General features: G+C 38.7%; 2 protein-coding genes across 12 annotated transcripts in view; both read right to left on the minus strand.

The window, feature by feature from the left end:
• The window catches only part of ctnnbl1 (catenin, beta like 1), a 59,912-nt gene that overhangs the window by 17,500 nt on the left and 29,009 nt on the right, over window positions 1–13,403 (minus strand). Inside the window, exon 12 of the mRNA XM_049018031.1 lies at window positions 5,881–5,978. Within this exon, the coding sequence (XP_048873988.1) occupies window positions 5,881–5,978 (98 nt within the window). The remainder of the gene's footprint in view (window positions 1–5,880; window positions 5,979–13,403) is intronic.
• Window positions 336–3,802, minus strand: LOC125745322 (histidine-rich glycoprotein-like). Of its 11 annotated transcripts, none has more exons than XM_049018067.1 (3): window positions 1,623–3,802; window positions 616–1,209; window positions 336–557 (listed from the first exon to the last, which is right to left on the minus strand). In XM_049018067.1, exons 1-3 carry the CDS (start codon window positions 1,850–1,852, stop codon window positions 344–346), a joined length of 1,038 nt encoding a protein of 345 aa, XP_048874024.1. In that variant the 5' UTR covers window positions 1,853–3,802; the 3' UTR covers window positions 336–343. The 11 variants fall into 11 exon arrangements, with proteins under 11 accessions (XP_048874024.1, XP_048874022.1, XP_048874023.1 ...); XM_049018065.1 differs by having other exon boundaries at window positions 852–1,504; XM_049018066.1 differs by having other exon boundaries at window positions 793–1,504.

Genomic DNA, 13,403 nt, shown 5'->3' on the forward strand with positions numbered 1-13,403 from the left:
TACAAAGCGAAATTGCATTTATATTTGTGTAATTTTCAGTCAGAGAGAAAAATACTACATGAACTACAATGCGACATACTCTTATAGAGAAACATTACTTGCACGCAAAAACAGCTTTCCAAGTGAATGATTCGTTCTTTCGAACCAGTTCTTTTCAGCGAAATGCTTGAACTGGTTTTCAAATATAAAAGAATCAAAATTTTCGTACATCCATGCATTGAATAGGTCAAAGTGTTAGATTCTAAAAATCTAAAAATATTTGACAAAATCATCATATAAAAATCCTTGCCCCTGTAGCCTCTGCAATGAATAGGTTAGTGGTTACAGAACATGGAAGGATGGATCACATAAAAACATGGCAACATTTTTTTAATTCATCTACATTTGCTTTTACCGCTTCATTTTTGTCGGTAGCCATGTTACCTTCAGTGCCCCTCCATTGTGGATTAAGCTCATTATCCATTGTGTTTGTGCATGCCCAGCTGCATGGTGCCCCCCCCACATACTGTAATCCACTGTGTTTGTGCTGTGTGCATGCCCGGCCGCATGGTGCCCCCCTGCATACTGTAATCCATTGTGTTTGTGCTGTGTGCATGCCCGGCCGCATGGTGCCACCCCGCATACTGTAATCCATTGTGTTTGTGTTGTGTGCATGCCCGGCCGCATGGTGCCACCCCGCATACTGTAATCCATTGTGTTTGTGTTGTGTGCATGCCCGGCCGCATGGTGCCACCCCGCATACTGTAATCCACTGTGTTTGTGCTGTGTGCATGCCCGGCCGCATGGTGCCACCCCGCATACTGTAATCCACTGTGTTTGTGCTGTGTGCATGCCCGGCCGCATGGTGCCACCCCGCATACTGTAATCCACTGTGTTTGTGCTGTGTGCATGCCCGGCCGCATGGTGCCACCCCGCATACTGTAATCCATTGTGTTTGTGTTGTGTGCATGCCCGGCCGCATGGTGCCCCCCTGCATACTGTAATCCACTGTGTTTGTGCTGTGTGCATGCCCGGCTGCATGGTGCCCCCCCCACATACTGTAATCCATTGTGTTTGCGCTGTGTGCATGCCCGGCCGCATGGTGCCCCCCCCACATACTGTAATCCATTGTGTTTGCGCTGTGTGCATGCCCGGCCGCATGGTGCCCCCCCCACATACTGTAATCCACTGTGTTTGTGCTGTGTGCATGCCCGGCCGCATGGTGCCCCCCTGCATACTGTAATCCATTGTGTTTGTGTTGTGTGCATGCCCGGCCGCATGGTGCCCCCCTGCATACTGTAATCCACTGTGTTTGTGCTGTGTGCATGCCCGGCCGCATGGTGCCACCCCGCATACTGTAATCCATTGTGTTTGTGTTGTGTGCATGCCCGGCCGCATGGTGCCACCCCGCATACTGTAATCCATTGTGTTTGTGTTGTGTGCATGCCCGGCCGCATGGTGCCACCCCGCATACTGTAATCCACTGTGTTTGTGCTGTGTGCATGCCCGGCCGCATGGTGCCCCCCTGCATACTGTAATCCATTGTGTTTGTGTTGTGTGCATGCCCGGCTGCATGGTGCCCCCCCCACATACTGTAATCCATTGTGTTTGTGTTGTGTGCATGCCCGGCCGCATGGTGCCACCCCGCATACTGTAATCCACTGTGTTTGTGCTGTGTGCATGCCCGGCTGCATGGTGCCCCCCTGCATACTGTAATCCACTGTGTTTGTGCTGTGTGCATGCCCGGCTGCATGGTGCCCCCCCCACATACTGTAATCCATTGTGTTTGTGCTGTGTGCATGCCCGGCCGCATGGTGCCCCCCCCACATACTGTAATCCACTGTGTTTGTGCTGTGTGCATGCCTGGCCGCATGGTGGCTGCGGCTCACTATTCCCAAATAATGATGGCCAAATGGACGCTTTAGGATGGATTTGCGGTCTTTTCTGACCCCACTGAATGATGGTCTCTTTCAAAGAAGGGCTCAAAGCATGTCCCAAAGCAAGAGCACCATCTAATGGTGTCAGGAAATACAGCAAATGGTTCAAGAAGTTTCGTTTGGGCCCTTACTACTCCTGACTCTCAGCAATCAACAAGTTAGTGAGTTCAGCACATTCAGTTGAAAGCGTTTACCAGGCAACTTGTGAGACTCATAAGACCTACAGGAGATGTTTATGATATAATTTATTAATGTACTATTATTATTTCTTATATAAATTGAATATAATTATATTATTGGCAACTGGTATCATTGTTTTTTTATTTATTTCATTTGATTCTTTGATATTCTGGTGTTTGGGTTATTGGTAATGGTCCTCACATTGAGACCTCGTTCTCTGCGTATATATGTGAGCCCATGCCCTGTTCCGCTGCTAGCTACTGTATATGTTGAATGTGTTACCACTTAAATGTTTTCTGTGAAAACCCTGGTCCAACTCATTATGTACTTTGTGTTTCCTTTAAGTCTTTGGTAGTTATAGGATCGTTTGCCTGTCTAAGTGTATTGCCTGTATCATTGTGGTCCCTTTTGTTTCTTGTTCTTTCAAGTTCTACAGCTGTTGTTTCCGTCCTTCGCTGCCACACAGTGCTGCTGCTTCATTTTGAAGGCAATTTGTCTGAAAACAAAACCTGGGGTAGATTTTCATCCGCATAATGTTTTTCCGAAGCAGCAATAAGATCCATCCTTGTCACATTCACAAGGTCAAATGTCTGCTTTGACCCTTCCCTTTGCTGCCACTAAGTGGTATTGCTTTGGTTTTGGGGTGACGCGTCTCAGAATTTAATCAGTTCCAATTCAGCACACATATATTGCCCTGAAAAGTTTTTTAATGATCCGTCAAAAACTTTTGAGTTATAGATTTAACAGGATCAAGTGTCAAAACCTTGCTATCAGCTCAGCAACCTTGGCTTTGACACTTCGCTTAACTCATGGATTTTGGATTTCCTCACCAACAGACCACAAAATGTCAGAAGGGGAAATCACACCTAGTCAGTCTTCATACAAGGCAGTGTGCTCAGTCCAGCCCTCTTCACTCTATTCACTCATGATTCCACTCCCACCTACTCCCTCCAACATTATAGTTAGAAAAATAAATTACTTTAGGTGGGAGTGAAAGAGGTTCAAGCCAACTTTCCATTCAGAGAGAAACTCATCAGTATTCGGCGAGCAATGAAAAGACTTAATTTTTTAGGCTTAAAAGTTTGTGTTTTGTGCTGAGAAGGGACACTTAAGACATTTGGCAAGGAAGCTGCAATTTTGTTTTATATTTGTTTTGTTTCATATTCATATTTGTATGCAAATTTGTGTGACTAATTTGCAGGTGGGAATGCACAGTTCTGTGTCTATTCCTGTTGGTTAATATTAGTGTGGTATATGTCTAGTAAGTGTTAAATTATATTTTTCAGCAATTAAAATAGCAGTGACCATTAATATCTTTGAAAGGACAATGGTAAAAGTACACAAACTATGTAAAGGGAGCCCAGTGCATGGGAAAGAGAAACAAACCAACACAAAATACAAAGCAACAGAGTCACATGTCAGTCTGAAAGAACTAAAAAACATTAAAAAACGTGTTTTTCTTGTAAAGGTAACCAAAGCCTCGTAATCTACAGATCTACAGAGTCATCTCTAAAGGAAGAATATAGTGTTCTGTTATATAATACTTTTCTTAAGCTGCTATGGGTTATATTTTTATGCAGTCATTTTGCGTACTTGTTTCTTGTTCCTAGTTTTATTATGAGTGTTTATAAACCATTTGAAAGGTTTTATTTTTACCCCTGCACTTGCTGTCAAGTCATGTTTTTTTTGTGAAATATTATTTTCCCGATATTTTACGTGACGTTAATATGAGACTGAATTGGTTTTATTTTATTATTGGTTATTTATTTTTAAGTGTAGTTAAAATTATCTGAGAATGCAAACAAAAAAAATCAATTGTAATGGACTGTCATAGGGTTGTCATTTCAAAATAAAACCAGACAGGTATGATTTTCACATATAAATAAATTTCAGTATTTTATTGTAAAATTCATTTTATTTGACAGGAATATTTAAATTTTTTTGTATTGTACTGTATTTTAGATACAGTATAATCACAGTAAGTTGCTGTGTATGCTATTCTGCATATTTGCATGTTGTCTTTATGAAAAACAAACAATATGTAGAGATGCATTATATAATCGGTTAACATACCGACACTGCCCGCCAATATTTAAATTTTATTGTTATTCAGTGTTAGAAACCCCAGAGCTACTAGGGAAATATCCACATCGTGATGCACTGTAACATTCAATGCTACACAGGCAGTCACCAGATTACAAACGAGATCCGTTCCCTATGTCAGTCTAAGTCAAATTTGTAGGTGTCAGAATGGTACATGCGGTTCTTTGTAAGCATCAGTTACTCAATGTTTGGCTTAAACAGTAGCCCCTTCACATTTGCGAGGATTAGAGGTGGAAAATCCCCACGAATGTGATCGGTTTCAGATAATATTTGGGCTCCCCTCACCTCAACCCATAATATTTGGCCACCTTGAAAAGAATATTTAAGACCAATTTCTAAAGAAACAGTACTGTACACTTTGCATGTGAAATTGCCTTGTCACTTCCTATCTAGACCTTTTTCCGTAATATACAAACCATCTAAATCATTCTCCTGTATGTACAAAGTTACATTTCAGCATAAAATTTCAGCACTGAAAAGTTTAAAAGTCACTTTGAAAAACACAAGATTCCATGGTCTCAAAGATGGCTAACACAAGAGTGAGGCTGGCTGCTGGGACAAAGATGTGTGAGGCAAAACTTTTAATATTAACGCTTTAGCATGCGGTACGCATCATCTTTGAGTTTCTGCGATCTTTCAGCAAGCTTCAAAAATATTTCCCTCTAACTGTTCACGGCCAACACATGAACAACAGAAAGCACAAATGTCAAATTTCTGAATGTGAAGGGGTTACTGCAGTATATATTTTACATGTTTATGCATATAAAACACAAAGGAACAATTACTAAATACACTAAAATATCCTAAACATAATACAGTTCATTAATGCACTAATAATAAAAGTAAGTACTGTACTGCAGCTCAATCCTATGATAATATGTCTTTAAGGTGCATAAATGAATACTCAGGCTGATGCTGATGTTAATAAAATAGACTTCATGGCATTAAGGCTTGGAAGTACAAGTCATACATAAGTTGGATGTTCTTTGCTAGGGCACTGCCTGTATTCAAACCTGCCCTAACTGAATTTAAAAGGATAGGTTGCTTTTTGCAAGATCAATAAATTAGAATGTATAGTACATTTTTGCTTTTGATACTTAAGTACTTTTAAAACCAGGTATTTTTTTTTACTTTTATTTGAGAAGTATTTTATTGGATGACTTGGATTTCAGGAACATTTAGGTGTGGTATCTGTACTTGTACTTCTTCCACCACTGTGATTAATTAAATGCTTTTGTTTTAGTTTCAGTATTCGTTAATGATGATAATCTTGGCCAGATGGAGTGCCGAATCCTTTTGGTGTTTTAGTATATGAGAAGTTGTAACAATCAAGATCACTGGATCAGCTTGTAATATATTACAAATGACATTTTTTTCTTTTTTACATTTTTAATAAAGGACTTAATAATTTTGGTTAAGGATATAATTGTTTCCCTCAAAGAAGAGAACATATTTTTTTCAACTGCAATGCTGCACTTAACCAAAAAATCTGCAAAAAAACAACCAGCTGTATTAATGAATAAAGCTGTAACTCTTAATGACCAAAAACATAAAGGTAAACACACACCGTCTCACCCTGTCCGAGAACCACAGCGCAGCTAAATCCAGACTAATCATTTCGTTTTCATCTCGGACAAAGAGGCTCAAACCTGGAAACTGCAGTATCAGCTGGAGGACTCACCTTCTCGCAGTCGTTCTCCGTGAATTTGCTGAGGAGCCGAGATCTCTGTGGGGCTTTCAGATTCCGCAGCATTGAGGCAATTATGGAGCATACATGCTCTGTTAAAAAGAAGGAGGCATCATTGTCAATACTGGTGCTTTATATCCATCTGCTAATGGCAACACGGCAGGTCACACAAACGTGGACCGGACAGAGATGGGGAAAAAAATACTGACCCAGACCTCTTTGGAAGTTTATTTACTGGAAAACAGTGGATGCTGATGGTGTTTTTCTTAAAATCAATGAAATAGTCATTCATTTCCAGAAATATAAATGTTACCTCAAAATAAAAAAGATTATCAGCAAACACAGGCCCCTCATACCATAAATTCTAAAGACAGGACAGCTCAATTAGGCTTTCACAGGCAGCAACCAATGCTGATGAGCCTGTGAAAATGAGCTCAATATAATTCATACATAACCATTTAATTAAAATTAGATTTATTTTAAAGGCAGTCTATATTTAGCACATCTGTCATGTAAAGGACAACAAGTTACAAAGCTTTCAATTAAGACAGAAAGATTACAAGAGCTGCTGTATGGGGTCAGATTGATACACTGACACATTACCCCATCTCCCCAGTTTCTGAGGGCTGGAGGAGTGAGACATTAAAAACAGCAATGCAAATTGTTATGTTCACAAGTTTGTCTAAAAGGATGAGTGCACACTACAGCGGTGTACGACAGGGAGCACATACCACTTAAACTTCAATTGAACTTTACACATGATGCCATGGGTCACAACAAAGGGACTTTGTGGTTACACATTACAATTCTGACTGATCACAATCAATTCTGAAATCTGGGGGGAGAGAACCTGTATTCTGACTCACGTGGGTATACCAGTATACTCTGCCTGCATCTCTCAGAATGACATCTAAGGCAGGAAAAAAACTGGATGCTGTTGAAATGACAACGTACCCCGTGAACGGCCCGACACCCCCTTCCCCCACCTAATTCTTACTCTTCCCACAGCCCCCAACCTCTACAATCTCTCACGCCTACACATTCTCTTTACCTTATCAAAAAAAATCTTTATTAAAAGACCAATTTATCTGAATGTAATCAGGTTCATCAGATCTGTGTCCGTGGCTGTCCCTTCATGTACCAAGTAACAAGGATGCAAAAAAAAAAATGCCTGTATACCGTGTTCATGGTACAATTTGAAAAAGAGCGATCAAATCTTAAAGGGTTCCTGTATCTTCTGAAGTCATGATTTCCTTTATTTACTGCCACCTAGCACTGCTCAATCTCAAAAGATGATGCGTAACGCATACTAAAGCATTAACATTGCTGAATCAATTTTCAGGAAATCGGTCTCAAAATCAAAGCAGATGTAAATCTTCATCCATATAACATTTTTGAGACGTGGGAATAAGTTCCATTTAAAAAAAAAAAAACAACAACTTTGAGTTCTCACATTCACAATGTCATGTCTTCTGCATTCACCCATCCTTGCCGTCCTTCAATTCAATTCATTTCTATATAGCGCTGTTCAGAACAGTGTCACCCAAAGATGCTTTACATAGAAGTCTTGTGATACACTGCAACATCATTAAGATAGAATAATACAAAACTTTGGTGCAATTTGTCTCAGAATTATCAGATCTTCACCCATACAGTGTATCTGCAAAGGTTAAAAAAAAATCCATCAAATACTTTTTGAATTATTGCACTAAAGACATAAATTTCTGAGGTGGTGATGCACCGGTGTAAAAACCATATGCATTTATAACTAGATTTAGCCAATAATAATAGTTATTGGAATTTTTAGCTCCTTAAAATCTGTATTGGAAAGAAGAATTTTGGGAGAGATATTACTGCTTAAGAACATCCATCCATCCATCCATCCATTTTCCAAACCGCTTATCCTATTGGGTCGCGGGGGGTCCGGAGCCTATCCCGGAAGCAATGGGCACGAGGCAGGGAACAACCCAGGATGGGGGGCCAGCCCATCGCAGGGCACACTCACACACCAGTCACTCACACATGCACACCTATGGGCAATTTAGCGACTCCAATTAGCCTCAGCATGTTTTTGGACTGTGGGGGGAAACCGGAGTACCCGGAGGAAACCCCACGACGACATGGGGAGAACATGCAAACTCCACACACATGTGACCCAGGCGGAGACTCGAACCCGGGTCCCAGAGGTGTGAGGCAACAGTGCTAACCACTGCACCACCATGCCGCCCCGCTTAAGAACATCGAAGTCTGAAAATTTCATAAAACAAAGCACACTAAAGAAACAACAAGTTTTACAAATTTGTAATTTGAAATAAGGTTTATTTACTGCACAGCAACTGACAACCTTTTAGACATGTGCCACGTGATCAGAAAAAGGGTTGAAAATATAGTCTTTGAAATATATGCAAAAATATCCAGTTTTAGAAGACAGCACAAGCCACTGAGTAATACCAGCAGTTATTTGTCTCTTCTTCTGTTTAATAAGCTTTAAATTCTAATGCTAGTGAAATGATACTGCTGCTCATGCGGTACTAGCAGCTATTTATTCAATTCTTTGATGGCAAAAGCCTAAAGGCCATCTGTCATTTTGACAAAGGGAAACTTCATAAACAATTTCATATGCCAGGTGTAAAACACATGCAGGTCGCAAACTTTCTAGAACAGAACCGAACGGACAATTAATCTTACCCACATACTAAGAGTATTTTTCACCTGAAGCATTCACTTTTAAAGAAACTGATAATTAGCTGCCAGCCAGTGAATATTATATAAACTAAATGCAAGAAAGAAGTGATTATATTTAATTCATACCATGGTGCATAATTCTTTTCTGAACTTTTAATTGTTTATACTATTGAGAGAGACTTTCAATGAATAAAAACATTTTCACATTCAACTTCTAAAATATGATTAAAAAAGAAAATGAGCTATGAGCCATTACAGTTGTACACTCAAATTCAACTTCATTTAACATTTCAATTAGCATTTCAAACTGTTCAGTGATGGGGAAAAACATTTAACTAAAACATTGATTTATATGAAATGCAAGCAAACGGTAACTTTGGCTGTATCAAATGTATAGGTACGTTCACACCGTGAGCAGCGAGAGCCTCAAAGTGAACGGAAGTCATTCATTCTCTATTGAGGCGCTTCGCTTAGCGATTTGGGCAACGACAGCGTCAAAATGAAATTGAAGCTTGTCAACTTTATGGTAATGAGCTTTGATGCAGTTCGGCAGCAACCAAACGGATGCTCTGCTAAAGAAAGTTCCACAGAACAGAACAGAATCATGTAAACTTTTGTTCTGACCAAACAGTTCCCAGGCATTGTCGTGGTTTCAACCGTGAGACAGAACATGTCTCCACATGAGATTTAAAAGCGGCCCCCAAAGCAAACAAACCTGTAGTTTACATTTGTGTCGACTGACAATAGGATAGAATTTGTCGAAGCACATGTAATTATGTTAAGACAAACACTACTGCTATAATAAGATCAGAAATTCAGTCCCACTCCGGTCATGACTATGCTCCTTTCACTTCTCTTGCTCCAAGTCAGATATATTAATTCAGCATATCATTCAAAACAATGAGCCTCTTAGTTGAAATTTTCACAAAATTTTTATCTCAGTGGCTATGATTAAAAGTGCAAATATACAGCAACCAATATAATGCATTGCAGATTGAAACCTTTGCTCTTGAATAGATAAGTATTAACCTAGGTATATCTCAGCACTGAAAGACCTTTTTAACACGTACATTTATACCATGTTGATGCATGTCTTTGTGGGATTTTTTAAACATGCAGTTTTGTGTTACCTAAACACGGGTATTTTTACCGCGTTTAGAGGGTTAATGTTTGAGAGACCTAGCATTGTAAACAACCTTGTGCCCCTTACTCCATCAATATCAGAGAGCATCCAGAACATTCGCTGGTGTCGCAGACAAGGAGGTCAGAGGGATCGCCGACGCTCTCGCTGCCCACGGTGTGAGAGTACAGTTAGAAGATGAGCTGAACTGGGACTCCTATGAATGATACCACAGGCCTGTTTAGGAGCGCAGAATCAAAAAGCACAAAACAAACAAAAGCTCCTGTTCCCTGCAAGATTTCGCTAACTGACTCAGGCGAAAAAGGCTGTAGAGCCTTATCCTGACACATCAACTGTTTTGCTTTCTTGTCTCAAGTGCTGTGTAAAAAAAGTAGGCGGATGAGGTCTGAAGATACCTAAAAGGCATCACATTTTTTAACCTACACCTATGTATAATGCTGAACTGGTATAACTAATAATGAATTACCATGAGCATATTCACTGCTGTTTTGTTACTTCCTAATAGCCTTGGAACAGTAAAAATGTGACATATCTCTGAGAATACAGAGAAATGCATAGGTTTCTATATACGCATAATGGGACAAAAAGCAGATCTCTCGCAGGACATGCATTCCACCTTTGTAATATTTCAAACATGGACAGCGCTTTAAATATGACTTTAAATTAAACAAAGATTGAGTATTGAATTTCTGCACTGCTTACTAAATTCCAAAATGCTGCATTGAATGCATTTTGGAATGTAAAATTCTGTGTGGGAACAGTATGAAAGGAATGCACACAAGCATAGCATATGCATAGCACATGACCATCATTGGAAATTCAAACCCCAATCTCTCTCTCATCTGCATTATGATGTCCAGATTCAGTCTGAATAAGATTTCACGAGTGATGCACACTTGACTGGAATCATAAAATTGACATGAGAGGTCTATTGACTCAAGCCCTTACACTGGAAACCTTAGTAAACAATGAAAATTATATCATTAAAACTTCCTTAGATTTCTGAGGTTACTAGGTAACCAGAGGATTGTTTTCTATTTTTTTTGTCTTTTTTATCATATAAAAAGGTGGTTTATATTCACACGAAGAAATTCAAAAGATGCAAATACAGTTAAGCACACTGATATTAACTATGACAACCATCATAAGAAATGCATCAAACACTGATTAAAGAACAGAATTACTAATCGATTTTTACCATTCGTTATGTGATTAAGATTTGATTCATTTGATCGTCCCAATACCCCACACATAGCGAAATGTATGTGGAGTATGGATTAAAATATTTTTTTCCAATAGAAAATTGGATATTACTTGACGCAAGCAAAATATAATGTAAAACTTTAAAAAGTATCTTGAATGAATTAAGATAAAACTAATTAAGAGACAGCTGAAGTGCAGTAGCATACAATAATGCCCATGATAAATTTTGTCGAATGAAAATATTGCAGCAAATCGATCTACCATGCATACCATCTCTCAAGCCTACCCTGCACACTATACCTCTACAAAGCTCTTTATTAAAAGCCCAACTTTGTGAGAATTGTCTCAATGTATTCAGGTCCGACAGACCAGCACCTTCTCTCGTGTGCCACCACTGACTAGGACTTGGGTTAAATGAGATGATTAATTCCCCAAACTTCACAGTTCCATGTAATTAAAGCATCTTATGAATTAACTGTATTGTACAGCAGCGTATTGCTGCCACTCTAATAAAACAGCCCAGTTTCTAGTTATAACGAGATATGTATCTCGTAATAACGAGAAGTATCACATTATAATAAGTAAAATGTTTCAGGGCGGCTTAGTGGTGTGTGTGTTTATATATATATATATATATATATATATATATATATATATATATATATATATATATATATATATATATATATATATATATTTTTATAAAATTGCCATTAAAGTGTAGGTTTGAAAGACCAGAAGATTCAGTTTTATTGTCAGTGTGCTGAGGACAGGTACAAAGCCAGGGAAATGCAGTTCGCAAATTAAAATCATTTAAATACAATAAATTATAGATATTCATACCAGTGTAAAGTATGGTTTTGTGCAAAATATATAGCTTAAGGTACAGACCGGAAGTACAGTGAGAATGATTGTGTTGGGAAATATGACAAGATGCAATGATACAAGTGCAAACAGGAGATATGCAATGTGCAAAATGAGCAGTTAGTGCAAACTAATGAGCAGATAAAATCTGATGCAAACAAAAACAGTGTTCAGTCGAGGTACCTAGGGAGAGGGGATGGAGCATCAAAGTTGTATGGTACTTTTGAGAACATTGACAGTTGAGGGGAAGAAATTATTCTTCAGTTTAACCCCTATATTCCACCATAGAAATGGACTTAGCTTTGTGTGGCTACTTGTTGGATATTGAAAAATATTCTGAAGTTGGAATGGGAGACATATTATGTGTTACTACAAAGATTTGAGCAAATAAACGTACTATTGTAAAACTTAGAGTATTTGCGCTCATACACTATGTGCTGGAGGCTTGACCACGGTCTTGTCCCCAGCATGAAGTAAAACATCAAATTATGTTAATGAATTAACATAACATACCCATTATGTTATATGGAAAGCCATTTGTCATTTAACTAAATCATTTAGATTCTAATTTTAACCAGATAAATTTGTATCATAATGCTGCTTTTCACGTTTCGAAAAGATAATTTCGTATCTCGTTATAATGAGATATGAAAATATCACATTATGAGATAATCTTGTGTCTCATTTTAACAAGATAATTTTGAATTTCATTATAACAAGTAACGTAACTCTGAACTGGACAACCAAAACTAAATGTTCTTGGAATGCCAACCCCTCCCCCCACCACCAAGATCTAATTCCTACTCTTCCCACATTCCTGAACCTGTATAATTTCTAACGTCCCTACAAACTCCAACCTCTTCAAAAAAATCTCCACTATAAAAGCCCAGCTAGGTGAGACTTGTCTCAGTGTTACCAGGTTCATTACATCAGTGCCTGTGAATGTGTTTTGAATCATGATTAAGTAACACTACTCCAGCTTTGGTGTGGTTTGTCTCAAAACAGGCCCCAGATCGTCACCAACAGTGCCCTCTGAAAATGTTGTAACAGCAAGGCCAAATAATTACTTGTTGCTATATACTGAAGACATTCTGATTTGAGATCAACAGATGAATATGAGATTAAAGTACAGAATTTCTGCTGTTACTTCCTGGTATTTTCATCTATACAACAACATAGAACAACATAGAATACAGCACCTTTTGTATCACACCACCCAATTTTTAGACAAGTAAAATATTGGAACAGGTGACTGACAGGTGTTTCTTGTTATCCAGAAGTGTCCTGATAGACTAAATACTTAAACAATAAATAACTCTGAATTTATGCACGTTTTTAAGCTTTGGTTTCACCTGTGAAGGCTATACTTTAAAAGTATAAACCATTATGAAGACCAGAAAGCTGTCTATGGGAGAAAAGCAACCCATTATGAAGTTGAGAAAATATGAAAAATCAGAGGCACTGCACAAACATTGGGCATATTGGAAAAAGAAAGAAATCACTGGTGTATTGCCTAAGAGACAATGAATGAGTCACTCAAAAACAACTGATGACAGAAACATTGAGAAAATTGAAGAAAAACCCAAATACAACTTTCAGTGACACCACCAACGATATCCAAGGA

This window comes from Brienomyrus brachyistius, chromosome 6 (genome assembly GCF_023856365.1).
Source record: "Brienomyrus brachyistius isolate T26 chromosome 6, BBRACH_0.4, whole genome shotgun sequence".
In the NCBI taxonomy this organism is placed as follows: Eukaryota; Metazoa; Chordata; class Actinopteri; order Osteoglossiformes; family Mormyridae; genus Brienomyrus; species Brienomyrus brachyistius.

What these genes read in the sequence shown, in the direction of transcription:
- LOC125745322 (XM_049018057.1), bottom strand. Translation starts at nt 1,808, where the DNA reads ATGTGGGGGGGGCACCATGCGGCCGGGCATGCACACAGCACAAACACA. An exon ending in AATGGATTACAGTATGCGGG is followed by an intron (nt 558 to 615) that starts GTGGCACCATGC and finishes TACAGTATGCAG; the next exon opens with GGGGGCACCATGCGGCCGGG.